Source organism: Chiloscyllium plagiosum, chromosome 19, assembly GCF_004010195.1.
Source record: "Chiloscyllium plagiosum isolate BGI_BamShark_2017 chromosome 19, ASM401019v2, whole genome shotgun sequence".
In the NCBI taxonomy this organism is placed as follows: Eukaryota; Metazoa; Chordata; class Chondrichthyes; order Orectolobiformes; family Hemiscylliidae; genus Chiloscyllium; species Chiloscyllium plagiosum.
This window is the reverse complement of record NC_057728.1, coordinates 25,530,230-25,542,977: the sequence shown is the minus strand read 5'-3', so window position 1 is coordinate 25,542,977 and position 12,748 is coordinate 25,530,230. Positions and strand designations below refer to the sequence as shown.

The following is a 12,748-nucleotide window of genomic DNA, read 5'->3' as shown; positions in this document are numbered from 1 at the left end:
AGAGGGTGGTACGTGTATGGAATGAGCTGCCAGAGGATGTGGTGGAGGCATTTGGATGGGTATATGAATAGGAAGAGTTTGGAGGGATATGGGCCGGGTGCTGACAGGTGGGACTAGATTGGGTTGGCATGGACGGGTTGGACCGAAGGGTCTGTTTCCCTGCTGTACATCTCTATGAATCTATGACATGATTTTGAAATCTATTTCAATATATCATGAAAAGCTGCAGGTTAGATTTTAAGAATCTAGTAAAGGAAGAATCATATCTGGACTGGAAGATAAAGAACAAAATATTTTATTCTTCCTGACAGTCCAGATCAGAATAATTCTCACCTCAGTGCTATGATGCAATTGGTAATTTGCGAACACTAACAATTTATTAGTAAAAATGCTCAGTTCTACGTGTTTTCATCTTTTTTTTGAATTTTTGATTCAGCTTAAAGTTAATACTTTATGACCTGGGGAGAATTTCTTTTTAAACAAATGGAAAACATTTTCTCCCTTATTTTCAAGGGATTACACTCCATTTTATAAAGTTATTTTACACTGTTCAAAGAGCTTGCCATCAGTTTAAGATGATATATAATACCTCTGCAAGCAATGGACTTTAGTCAATTCAAGAATATAATATATATGCAAGAGTCAGTGTTTAATTCTTACCAGAATCATTCATTTATTGCTTACATTTCCTATTTAGCTCAATTTCAGTATCGACCCACTTATATGAAGCAAATGTGCTTTGTTTTAATTAGAAATACGTATGTTTACATTTCTCAATTCAGCCTTTTGCTGCAGAAAAAGTGTGCAATTTAAACATAATGATTCAAAAATTAAGATTCATTACATATACAACTACAGCAATATTACCATTTACATTTATTTAATTGGTCCCATGAGTAGAAATAATCGGTTTCCCTCCATGTACACCTCTACTATAAACAGAAATGATTGATGATCACCATCCAACAGTCTACAATTCCCAACATGGTGTCTTGAAACCTTCATACTATTCAATATCCACATTTCATTTTCCTACAGACAATATATTTCTAAAATTTAACAAGTGTATTTTGGCATATAATCTTTTCAAAGTATCAATAAACAATTCTATATTACAATTGTTTAACAGACCCCAAAAGTGATCTGTTCCAGTAAACAATCTATATAAGAAACTGCACACTCACTTTCTCGGAGTACAGTATAGTGTTTTAATTACACAAACACCTTTTCTTTAAACAGGAAACAAAACCCAAATTTATAAGAGCACTTCTTTAAAGCTGTAGATTTATCCATATCGTAATGTATATCTGTATAGCTTTTTAAAAATTGAATATTGCACCCTTTTCCCAAACTAACTAAAGTTGCAGATATTTAATACCTTTCTGCCTGGTTTAAACTAGAATAAAAATTGCATTCTAATGACTGAAAAATAATTTCCTTCTCCTAGATATGAGTTTTTTCCCCTCTTTATTTAAAGCACAGCATTACCTGAGACAGATTGACTCTGGGAAAACTCAAATGGTAGGAGTAGAGACAGTTGTCAGCAGATGCAATTTAAACACCCAAGTGTAACAAAAGATTTCCATCTCAAATGAATATTCTTTCAAAATAATTTGATAATCAGTGGTGTTAGGCATCCAAATGTAAATCACTTCTGAAAAGTTTAATATTCACCGAATTATAAGTTTTATATCCAGTTAGGAGCCATATCGATCCTGTAAAACACAAATAAATTGTGTTGAAGGGTTAAGTTACCATCATAATTGTAAAAAGTTATTGCTATCAAATACCATATTTGTAGCAAACCAAAATAGTAGTCTTTTCTGGATCTTAAAATAAAGTGTATTTCTTCACGAAACCTTGAAGTTCAGCTCTTCACTATACTGTTGGAGAGTTGTGTGCCAGATTTGTATAAACTCTGATGCACTGAATCTCCCTGTTGAAGTGACTCACTTAAACAAAAATGCAAATTTTCACACTTGAGACAGAGAGAGAAAGAAATGTTCAATTTCTACACTTCTGGTTTAAGACTTTATACTTATGCAGACTTCTGAATGCACTTTATCAACAAAATGAGACCAGCATTCACAGCGCACTATTTGAGCAACTTTTATCTTTACAACTAATGATTGTAATTGAGTTTTAACAAAGTATAGACAAAGAACAATGGCCTAGAGTATGCACTATTAACAATACTTTCAGTATTTGCCATCATGACTGCGAAACTGCCAACTTTTGATATCCACGTGTATACTTAAATGTGGAAATTCAGATGCTTTTGTCAATGATTTCTTGCTCCTTTATAGAGTATGCTGATGAAGCCCTCATTGTCCACATTCATTTCTTGAATACTGATGTCAGAGATCAATATATATTTAGATACTATAGGAACTATGATTCTGATATGGTCGGGGAAGATAGAATATCATCTTTGAGAATAGTGAATTGCAAATCAGGACCAAATAATTTACTGAAGAATAAGCCCTCTAGTTATTAATGGCTAATTTTATATTTGTAGAATGTCAAATTTCTCCATTCCAAAGAAATGTAATATATATATTTGAACTTCCACCTATTTCTCATGTTTTCTTTTCCAGTCTTTCCTTTGGTTTGTGTAAAGTTCTTAAAAAAAGCATGGTAAAATCAGTTGTTACTTCTTGATTTGTTGTTTGAGAGAATTCTTCAATGTAATTGGTTGCTAAACCTGTGGTGATGACACCATGATTCCTGGACAGCTCAATCCCTAAAGGTGGAGTCAGAATTAAATTTACATTGTTAATTGATTGGATCTCTGTAAGCAGGTTTGTTCAAGGCCACAGTCATGTGCTGTGACTTCTCCACTGACAACAATTTCTGGTCCATTGAATTCATATCCCAGACGAGCTGCTGGTCACGATAGGCATACATGAAAGATTGGACAGCTTGGGGGGGTGGGGGAAATAGGCGGATACAGGTGGGAGGTGATTGCGATAGATTGGTGGGAGGGTGGAGTGGATAGGTCGGAATATAACATAAGAACTAGGAGCAGGAGTAGGCCGTCTGGCCCTTCGAGCCTGCTCTGCCATTCAATAACATCATGGTTGATCGTTACGTGGACTCAGCTCTACATACTGGCACTCGCACTGTATCCCTTAATTCCTTTATTGTTCAAAAAAAAATCTATCTTAGCTTAAAAACGTTTATTGAAGTAGCCTTAACCACATCACTGGGCCAGGAATTCCATAGCTTTACAACCCTCTGTGTGATGAAGTTCATTCTCAATTCACTCCTAAACCTGCTCCCTCTAATCTTGAGGCTATGCCCTCTTGTCTTAGCTTCACCCGCCAGTGGAAAACACCCTCTCTACTTCTATCTTATCTATTCCCTTCATAATTTTATATGTTTCGATAAGATCCCCCCTCATTCTTCAGAATTCTAATGAATATAATCCCAGTCTACTCAGTCTCTCCTAGTAACGTAACCCTCTCAACTCTGGAATCAAACTAGTGAACCTTCTCTGTACCCCCTCCAGTGCCAGTACGTCCTTTCTTAAGCAAGACGACCAAAACTGCACACAGTACTCCAGGTGTGACCTCACTAGCACCCTGTACAGTTGCAACACAACCTCCCCGCTTTTAACCTTAATCCCTTTAGCAATGAAGGACAAAATTCCATTTACCTTCCTAATTACTTATTGTACCTGCAGGCCAACCCTCTGTGATCCACGCACAAGGACACCCAGGTCCATCTACATAGCGGCATGCTGAAACTTTTCAACCATTAAAGTAATAATCCTTTTTGCTGTTACTCCTACCAAAATGGATGACTTCACATTTATTAACATTGTATTCCACGTGCCAGACCTTTGCCCATTCACTCAAAAGTATCTATGTTCCTCTACAAAGTTGCAGTCCTCTGCACACTTTGCTCTGCCACTCACCTTAGTGTCATCTGCAAACTTTAACACACTCCACGTGGTTCCCAACTCTAAGTCATCTATATAAATTGTGAATAATTGCAGTCCTAACCCTGATCCCTGAGGCACATCAAACCAGAATAGCACTCATTTACTTTATTCCTGATGAAGGGCTTTTGCCTGAAACGTCAATTTCGAAGCTCCTTGGATGCTGCCTGAACTGCTGTGCTCTTCCAGCACCACTAATCCAGAAACTCATTTACACCTACTCTTGGCTTCCTATTAGCCAACCAATCCTCTATCCATGCTAATACTTTAACCATAATGCCATGCATCTTTATTTTGTGCAGCAGCCTCTTCTGCAGAACCTTGTTGAAGGCCTTTTGGAAATCTAGGTACACCACATCAACTGGGTCCCAGTTGTCCATCTTGGTCGTAATGTCTTCATAAAATTACAAAAGATGTGTTAAGCATGACCTGCCCTTCATGAATCCATGCTGCTTCTGCCCAATGGGTCAATTTCTATCGAGATTCCTTGCTATTTCTTCCTTGATAATAGTGTCACAAAGCTGGTCCTTTTCTCAAAGCTGTTCCCTTTCTCAAAGTTACTGTCTCCTTGATTTTTTTTCAGAGGGGGTGTAAAACAGCCCAGGCTCCAAAACAGCTGAGTTGGTGCAGAGATGAATGGTTTGATGGGGCCCTTTTTGTTTACCCCTAAACAGATGATACCTCAGGCCGAAGGTTTTCATGTTTTAGAAATAACTTGTATAATGAAAGGGGAGTGGCCAGTCCAGGTAAATGAGGTTTTTTTGGTTCAGTAACAGAAGAGGATATGTGAAAAGCTGCTGGACCTCTCTCTTTCCTTGCAAGCTGTAAGCCTTTGTTTGATCTTACCTGTATTAAGGGATATGTGTATTGGGACTGTTGCATGCACTTTTAGAACAGCATCATTAAGTCAGGTTTGGATAGGATAAGTTATCTGGTATTCTATTTTCTGTTCGTGGTGTTTCATTCCATAATTTTATAAATAAATTTTACTTGTTTAAAACTTGGCAGTCGACCCAGCTAATTTACACTGGGAATATCCACAACACCTAGCTAAACAAATATCAAAAGTTACAGTCTGGGCTACCTGCTCAAAGAGGATTTGAGGGGTCTGGCCTAGTCCATAACAATAGACCTCACTACAGAGGTTAAGCTAACCGGTCTATCATCACCGATCTTTTGTCTCTCTCTCTCTTTTTAAACAGTGGCGTCACATTTGCAGTTTTCCAATCTGCTGGCTCTGCCCCAGAGTCCAGCAAATTTTGGAAAATTACCACAAGTATACTTGCTATTTCTCCAGCCATCTCTTTTAGTACCCGGGGATGCATTCCAGCAGGGTCAGGAGACTGGCTTATCCTTAGCTCCATTCGCTTGCCCCACACTACCTCCTCCGTAATAATGATTGTTTCCAGGTACTCAACTACCTTCGTCTCTTCGTCAATTACTGGCATGTTATTACTGCCCTCCACTACGAAGATTGAAACAAATGCCTCAGGCATTTCATCATATCCCATAACTAAATGCCCCTTCTCATCCTCTAAAGAACCAACATTTACTTTAGCCACTCATTTTCGTTTTATATATTTATAGAAACGTTTGCTATCTGTCTTTGTATTCTGTGAGCTTTTTGTCATGTACTATCTTACTTTTCTTTATAGCTCTTTTTGTGGCTTTCTGCTGACCTTTAAAGTTTTCCCAATCTTCTAATTTCCTGCTGTTCTTGGCCACTTTGTATGCCTTCTCTTTCAATTTGATAGGCTCCCTTATTTCCTTAGACACCAATGACAGATTATTCCTTTTCTTACAGTCCTTCCTTTTCATTGGAATATACTTTTGCTGAGCACTTTGAAAAATGGTTTTGTAAGTCCACAACTGCTCGTCAACTGTCCCACCATAAAATTTCTGTTTCCAGTCTACTTTAGCCAAGGCCTCCCTCATTCTATTGTAGTCGCCCTTGTTTAAGCACAGGATCCTGATATTGGATTTTATCTTCACACTCTCCATCTGTATTCTAAATTCAACCAAACTGTGATCACGCCTTCCAAGAGGATCTCTGACTATGAGGCCATTAATTATTCCTGTTTCATTACACAGGACCAGATCTAGGACTGCATGGAAGATGGAGAGGTTTGACAGGTCAAGAGGGCAGTACTGAGTCGGAGGGTTGGATCTGGGATGAGATAGGGGGAGAGGAGATTTGGAAATTGGTGAAGTTGATATTAATGTCATGTGGTTGGAGGTGAGAAGTGGAAGATAAGGTGTTCTTTCTCCAGTTGGCAGGTGGCTTTGATTTGGCAGTGGAGGTGGCCCAGAATTTGCACGTCCTTGGGGAAGTGGAAGGGGGAGTTGAAGAGCTCAGCCAAAGGGCAGTGGGGTTGTTTGGTGAGTGTCCCAGAGATGTTCTGTAAACCACTTTGTGAGTTGGTGTTCGGATAGCCCTGATGCAGGCGAGACCACATCAAAAGCAACAGAGGTAGCAGATGAGGTGAGTGGACTAAGAGGCTTATCCATTTCCACAAAAATGTTGAAAAAAGTGCTAAAAGTAAGGAGAAATCATAATTTTTTTCCAAATTATGTACTCCTGGTGAACACATGACATTACAACCTGTGTTCCACTCAAATTAAATTTTATCTGTCCTCATGAAAAGTAAGGATAAAATTAAAAATTCACAGTAAGAGGGTGATGTGCTAAACCACTGGTTTGCTGAAACTCTAAACAACCGTTTTGAACTTAATGTTTTAATGGATAGCATTTATTTATCAACAATATTAGTTCTCACTTTAGAGATTTAACTGAACATTAACATAGATGTCAACATGTAACTAACTTTATTAAGCAGGCTGGGGTCTGCTTAACCTGACCTATCCCTTTAAGCACCTTTTATTGGAATACAACAGTTTGGAATTGCAGATTAATTCTCATTGCTTGTAACACTAAAAGTTTTACTAATGGTATTTGATTTATTGCTGTAATGTGTAACTGCTGTAATTAAATAGATACATGCCTAAAGCAAAACTTTTAAATATAGATAGCAAATTTATGAATACTTTGGACACTAGAATTTACATTATGAAAGGCACTAAAAAAAGTTATGTAAGTTATGCCAACCTGAATAGAATTCATCACTCCATTGGCCAGAACAGACAGCTTCCCAGCCACCGATCTAACACCTTGTTTAAACTGTGCCATGTCAGGAGCTGATGGTAGCACGTTCGTCAGAGACACATTTGCTTAAGATAATGACAAATCAAATAATGAACATATATTTTATGAACATCATAACATCCATTTGTAAGTATAATACAAGTATAAAGGAATGAGGAAAATTTAACTGAACAGACAAAATGCATGAAATTTTGGGTTCATCATTGTGCTTATTGGTGAATTTGTACAATTGAAAATAAAACATTTAAGAAAAGTCTGATTCAGAAGTTCGCAACAGTAAATTCCAAACCAGTTCAATTCAGAAAATGTGAATTAAATAATTTTTTTAATAGCTAGAGGATATGAAGCATGAAACCACTTTGTAACGGAAGAAATAGGAATAATATAAGCCTACAAAAACAGAAGTTGTTGGAAGAGCTCAGCAGCTTTGGCATCTGTGAAGAGAAATCAGAGTTAATGTTTCGGGTCAGGTGACCCTTTGACAATGCATTCTGAGGAAAGGTCATTGGACCGAAAACATTAACTGATTTTTCTTTACAAGTGCCAAACTTGCTGAGCTTTTCCAGCAACTTTTTTGTTTCTGATTTACACCATTCACAGTTCCTTCAATTTTTAATATAATCCTACACTTTGTTTTTAACAACAAGGTAACTTTTCTTTAGCCTGGCCTCTTACCTGATGCTTGTTTCTTTTCACCTTCAAATAGATCAGAGGAGCTAATAGATGAACTACCAACAAATCGTTCCAGTCGGGTCTTGGCTTCATACTGCAGACAAAACATCCCAACACTTAAAACATGCTTTAGAATCATTAAGGTTAATTAATTATCAACATTACTTAATAAAAATCACATTTAACGTAAAACTAAATTATAAATTACAAAATATTTTATAAATAGATAATCCGAATTAGTCATAAAGATCATAGAGATAGACGTAGAGAAACAGATGGTCCAACCCGTCCATGCCGACCAGATATCCTAACCTAATCTAGTCCCATTTGCCAGCAGTTGGCCCAGGTCCCTCTAAACCCTTCCTATTCACATAACCGACCAGATGCCTTTTAAATGCTGTAATTGTACCAGCCTCCACCACTTCCTCTAGCAGCTCATTCCATACACGTACCACCCTCTGCAAGAAAAAGTTGCCTCTTAGGTTCCTTTTATATCTTTCCCCTCTCACCCTGAACCTATGCCCTCTAGTTCTCGACTACCCCACCCCAGGAAAAAGACCTTGTCTTTTTATCTATCCATGCCCCTGATGATTTTATAAACCTCTATAAGGTCTCAGCCTCTGACGCTCCAGCCCCTGCCTATTCAGTCTCTTACAATAGCTCAAATTTAACCCTGGCAACATACTTTTAAATCTTTTCTGAACCCTTTCAAGTTTCACAACATCGTTTCAATGGAATTAAAGCTTTTTTTGGTCAGTAAACTGTTATCAAAATAGTTGCCATTTCGCCAAAGGAAAGTCTAACAGACAAAATTGTAGAAGGAATTTTATGAGATTGAGTTTGTAGCCCCACCTTCCAACCCATACTGGAACAAAAGCCAAGGAGCAGATGGATCCACTATGTAATCGTCTGATAGTTTTAGCTTCATGTTCTTCAGACAAAAGACAATTAACTGGACACACATTCTGTACAATTACACAAGTCTCAACCTCTGAAGATCTATATCTCAATTACTCTATCAGGCCTCCTCATGGCTTGAGTGGAACCAACAAATTCAGTTCTGATGAGTAACAAGTAGTATTGCATTTTGAGCTCTAGCTGCTTCAACTCATTTTCTGCAACATCCTTGCATATGGCAAAGAATGAACCTCAGGCTCTTTATATTCATTTGATAGGAGATTCTGCTCAGGGCTCTCTCAGAACTGTGGAACTGAACTTCCATTCTGACTATTCTTTTGTAGTGCAAAACTGTCAGAGATAAATAAATTATGCCCTCACATCACAGCAGTCATTTGCTGTATTCTGCAACTTTCAGATCCTGGCAATCATCTTAAAACCAGCTGTCAAAGGTTAAATATGACAGGCAAGTATGCCAGTAGGATGCTGGGGAATGGGGAAGGATGGCAAATAAGTAGAAAGTCAGATGAGCAGAATGTTTTCAATTGGTCTGGCAGCACAGGGAGGTTGAGGTTGGATTGTGTCCAGCTGGGGGATAATGGTGGTCTGGCGGGACATAGAAGGGTTGGGTTGGGTCCAATGGCAGGAATCAGGGTGGTCAGGTCCAGGGTGGAGAAGTTATAGTTAGGGATGCAAGAGGGGTAAAATTGGGTCACTGTTTAATAGTTACTCAGGAATTAGACCATGAACTTAATCTAATTTTCCTGGAGTAACTATTTGACTCAAGTTTATCAGAAACATCCAAAGTCTCCGATTTTAATGATGAAGACTTTCAGGGGTATTCTAGAGGAGATGAACTGCCCAACAGAAAATTCAATTTTTCAAAACAGCTTTTTTGGTGTGTACTACAATGGGGATTCCATAGGGTCACCATGCACAATCCTTGTTTACGTTTGAATTACGACTTTCTGGTCCAAAGTAAAGACAAATAGAAACTTAATTATTTATGATATATGGCAAAACAATTACATAAATATTACATTTCAAGTCAGTCAATGGAAGGCAAAGTTTTGTTTGTTAATGTCCCTGCTAGCACCGATAATGTATTTTTGTATTGAACATGCCGACACACAGTTCACAACAGGTCTCAGCTCAATTTCATTACTAAGAAATGGATTAATTGGTTTGTTTTGTCCTGCATTGCTGAAACCTGTTTTGACAGATTGAGAAATGTCACTGTATGGATATGAACAGTTAACACCCAGTTAATTCAACAGACCTATCTTAAATTCAGAAAGTAGTGAAACATTCAGAAAGTAGTGAAACATTCAGAAAGTAGTGAAACATTCAGAAAGTAGTGAAACATTCACCTCTGCAGAATCCGGTTTTCCAAAATACATATCTGAAGATATGGCTTTGACATTACCAAATTTCCTCTGTGCATCCTCAGACACCACAACATAATCCAATTCTGGTTTACGACGTGCAGGCCTCGAAAGATGACACCAACGTTAAAACGAGTATTGATCAGCATTAGAATCATTTACACAAAAGTGGCTGCTGAGTTTATTTTAGCATTGTAATACAAATAAAGCTGTACAGAATTACAGTCAAACTTAAAGCAGCAAATAATTTGCTACAAATACAATGGTCAAAAATAACACTATAAACTATAATAAATGTACAGAAAAAGAACAAGAGCAAAGTCTAGGCTAAGTGTAACATAAATTTGTTTAAGTTCTGCACCAAAATGCATAAAGTTAGACCAAAAAATAAGTCTTAAAATTAATTGATTGAAAATATGCAGCTATACTCATTAATAAGGTGTAACAGCAAGTATTATACCTGTCACTTAATGATACATTAGAGGTAAATATGTCCTTATCTCTGCTGGTATTTTCAGTTTTCCAAAAGGAATCACTATTGTCATCCCATTTTGAGTATGTACCTCCCATATCCAGTGGATCATCAAAATATCTAGAGTTTGAAAGGAGAAAATGGGAATTTTATAGTCTTTCAAAATATTAAAGTTTCCATTGTAGACATGAACAGAATGGATTCTGGATGCATTAATCGATAATACTGATTGCACCATCCCTGCTTATCCCTCAGTGATTTCCCCATATTGGCATTTAACATAACCAGTATCAGCAACTGTATATGAAGAGTTTTAACATAATAACAAAGTTCCACTTTTCAAAAATGCACTGATGTATAAAATAAATTTCAGAAAAGTGTCTGGTTGAAAGGTAATGTTTTCCCCCAACAAGCAGGTGTAATAATCATGGAAACCACATAAACTGAGTTGACATTACCAGTGATATGTATTAAAGCAATGGACTAAATCTTATATTATGGGGTGCAGCAACACATTAGTCAACTTAAGCCACTAATGTGATAGAAGTGCAGTCCAACATGGCTCTGCACCTCTCTCCTGTCACAGTTCTGCACTCTCTGACAATGCTCACATTTGGATGCTTTTTTTGATTGGAGAAAGAGTTATGGCCCCATCATAGTTTTAGAGCAGAGACTAGAAGTTCCAACTGCTGCAGTGGCTCAAGATAACTGGGATGTTTAAACTCTAGATGCTTTCTTTTTAATCCTTTCCTGCCCTTCAATCTTTCCCCAGTGTTAATCACCACTGGTAGTTGTTGCTTTAGCTGCCTCAGGCCTAGACTTCAAACTTTTCTCCTGAAAGTTTCTACCTTTTTACCTCGCTTTTTTTTAAATAGATATTTTTATTGAAAATTTAACATTTTTACAAGTTTACAAAAATAAAAAAAATCCCAAATATAAACACTGATATACAATTAATTCTTAAATAAATAATAACCAGGGGGATCCAAGATGGCGGCGACCCAGCAAGTCTGAGTCTATAGCGCTCTTCCCAAGACTTGGGTAAAGTGGGTCACCCACCCCCACCACACTCCCCAAATCATTCAAAATAGCTGTTTAATTTAATTAGTTGCTTAGTATTACATTTAAACAGTCTAATTATTAGTAAAAATGACCAAAGGGAAGGGAGCCCGCAGCTCTCAGCAAGCGGGAACCCCTCCCCCAACCTCTCCAGCTGCAGCAGAGACGTCCACAGCCGCCCCGGGGGACTTACCTACAGTGACAAGCCTTGTGGAGATGATCTCCAAGCTGGACGCGAAGATCGATGCTTTTATCGAGGAGTCCCGAAGTCGATGGGACTCATTCTCAGCTGCGCTGCAGAAGCACGACCGAGACATTAAGGAGATCGAGCGCCGAGTCGGAGGGGCGGAGTTAAAGGCCTCGACCTCCGAAACTACAGCAGAAGCGGCCGTGGATCGGGTCCAGACTCTCGAACAGCGAGTGTGGACCTTAGAGAATTACACTGACGACCTCGATAATCGAGATCGTCGATAAAATATTCGTTTGCTGGGCCTTCCCGAACGGGAAGAGGAAGGCCAGTTTACAGTGTTCCTCGAGAAGTGGCTGCCACAGCTTTTAAATCTGGAAGCTGGATCAGGCCAGGTAAGGGTAGAACGGGCCTACCGGGTCACAATACGCGGGCCCGGCTTGAACCAGTGCCCACGCCCGGTCCTGTTCCAGCTGCAGAGCTACAAGGGGAGACAGATACTCCTAGAAGCCTCTAGAAATCTTGGAAAAGACCCCCAAGCTATGATCTATAAAGGATCCAAGATCATGTTATTCCAGGACTTTTCCCCAGCTCTGGTCCGAAAGAGCAAGGCATTCGACGAGGCGAAGAAGCGTTTAAGGGACTTAAATATTCAGTACTCCTTACGCAACCCAGCGACACTATGCTTTAACCATGAAGGATCCTTGTATAACTTCAGATCGCCAGAAAAGGCTAAGGAATTCTTGGACTCTCTTAGATAAACTGTAAGACATAATGGATGTTGGTTTGCCTTTCCCCCCGCTTTGGTTTATATCCCTCCCCTTTTTTTTCTTACTTTACTGGTTATTATCATCATGGGGGGTGGGGAGAGGGATTTGATTTTCTCCCCCCCCCTTGGGGTTGTTTTCTTTTATTATTTTATGTATATATGAGGGATGTATGTATATGTGTGTGTGTATGTGTATATATA

General features: G+C 38.5%; 1 protein-coding gene across 7 annotated transcripts in view; it reads right to left on the bottom strand.

The window, feature by feature from the left end:
- Nucleotides 1-648: 648 nt before the first annotated feature.
- Nucleotides 649-12,748, bottom strand: part of LOC122559603 (ADP-ribosylation factor GTPase-activating protein 3-like) — a 65,380-nt gene continuing 53,280 nt past the window's right edge. For all 7 annotated transcript variants that reach the window (XM_043709373.1, XM_043709372.1, XM_043709375.1 and 4 more), the window contains 5 exons: nucleotides 10,521-10,652; nucleotides 10,046-10,166; nucleotides 7,782-7,872; nucleotides 7,050-7,171; nucleotides 649-1,715 (listed from right to left, as the gene is read on the bottom strand). In XM_043709373.1, the coding sequence (XP_043565308.1) occupies nucleotides 1,698-1,715; nucleotides 7,050-7,171; nucleotides 7,782-7,872; nucleotides 10,046-10,166; nucleotides 10,521-10,652 (484 nt within the window). In that variant the 3' untranslated portion in view covers nucleotides 649-1,697. The remainder of the gene's footprint in view (nucleotides 1,716-7,049; nucleotides 7,172-7,781; nucleotides 7,873-10,045; nucleotides 10,167-10,520; nucleotides 10,653-12,748) is intronic.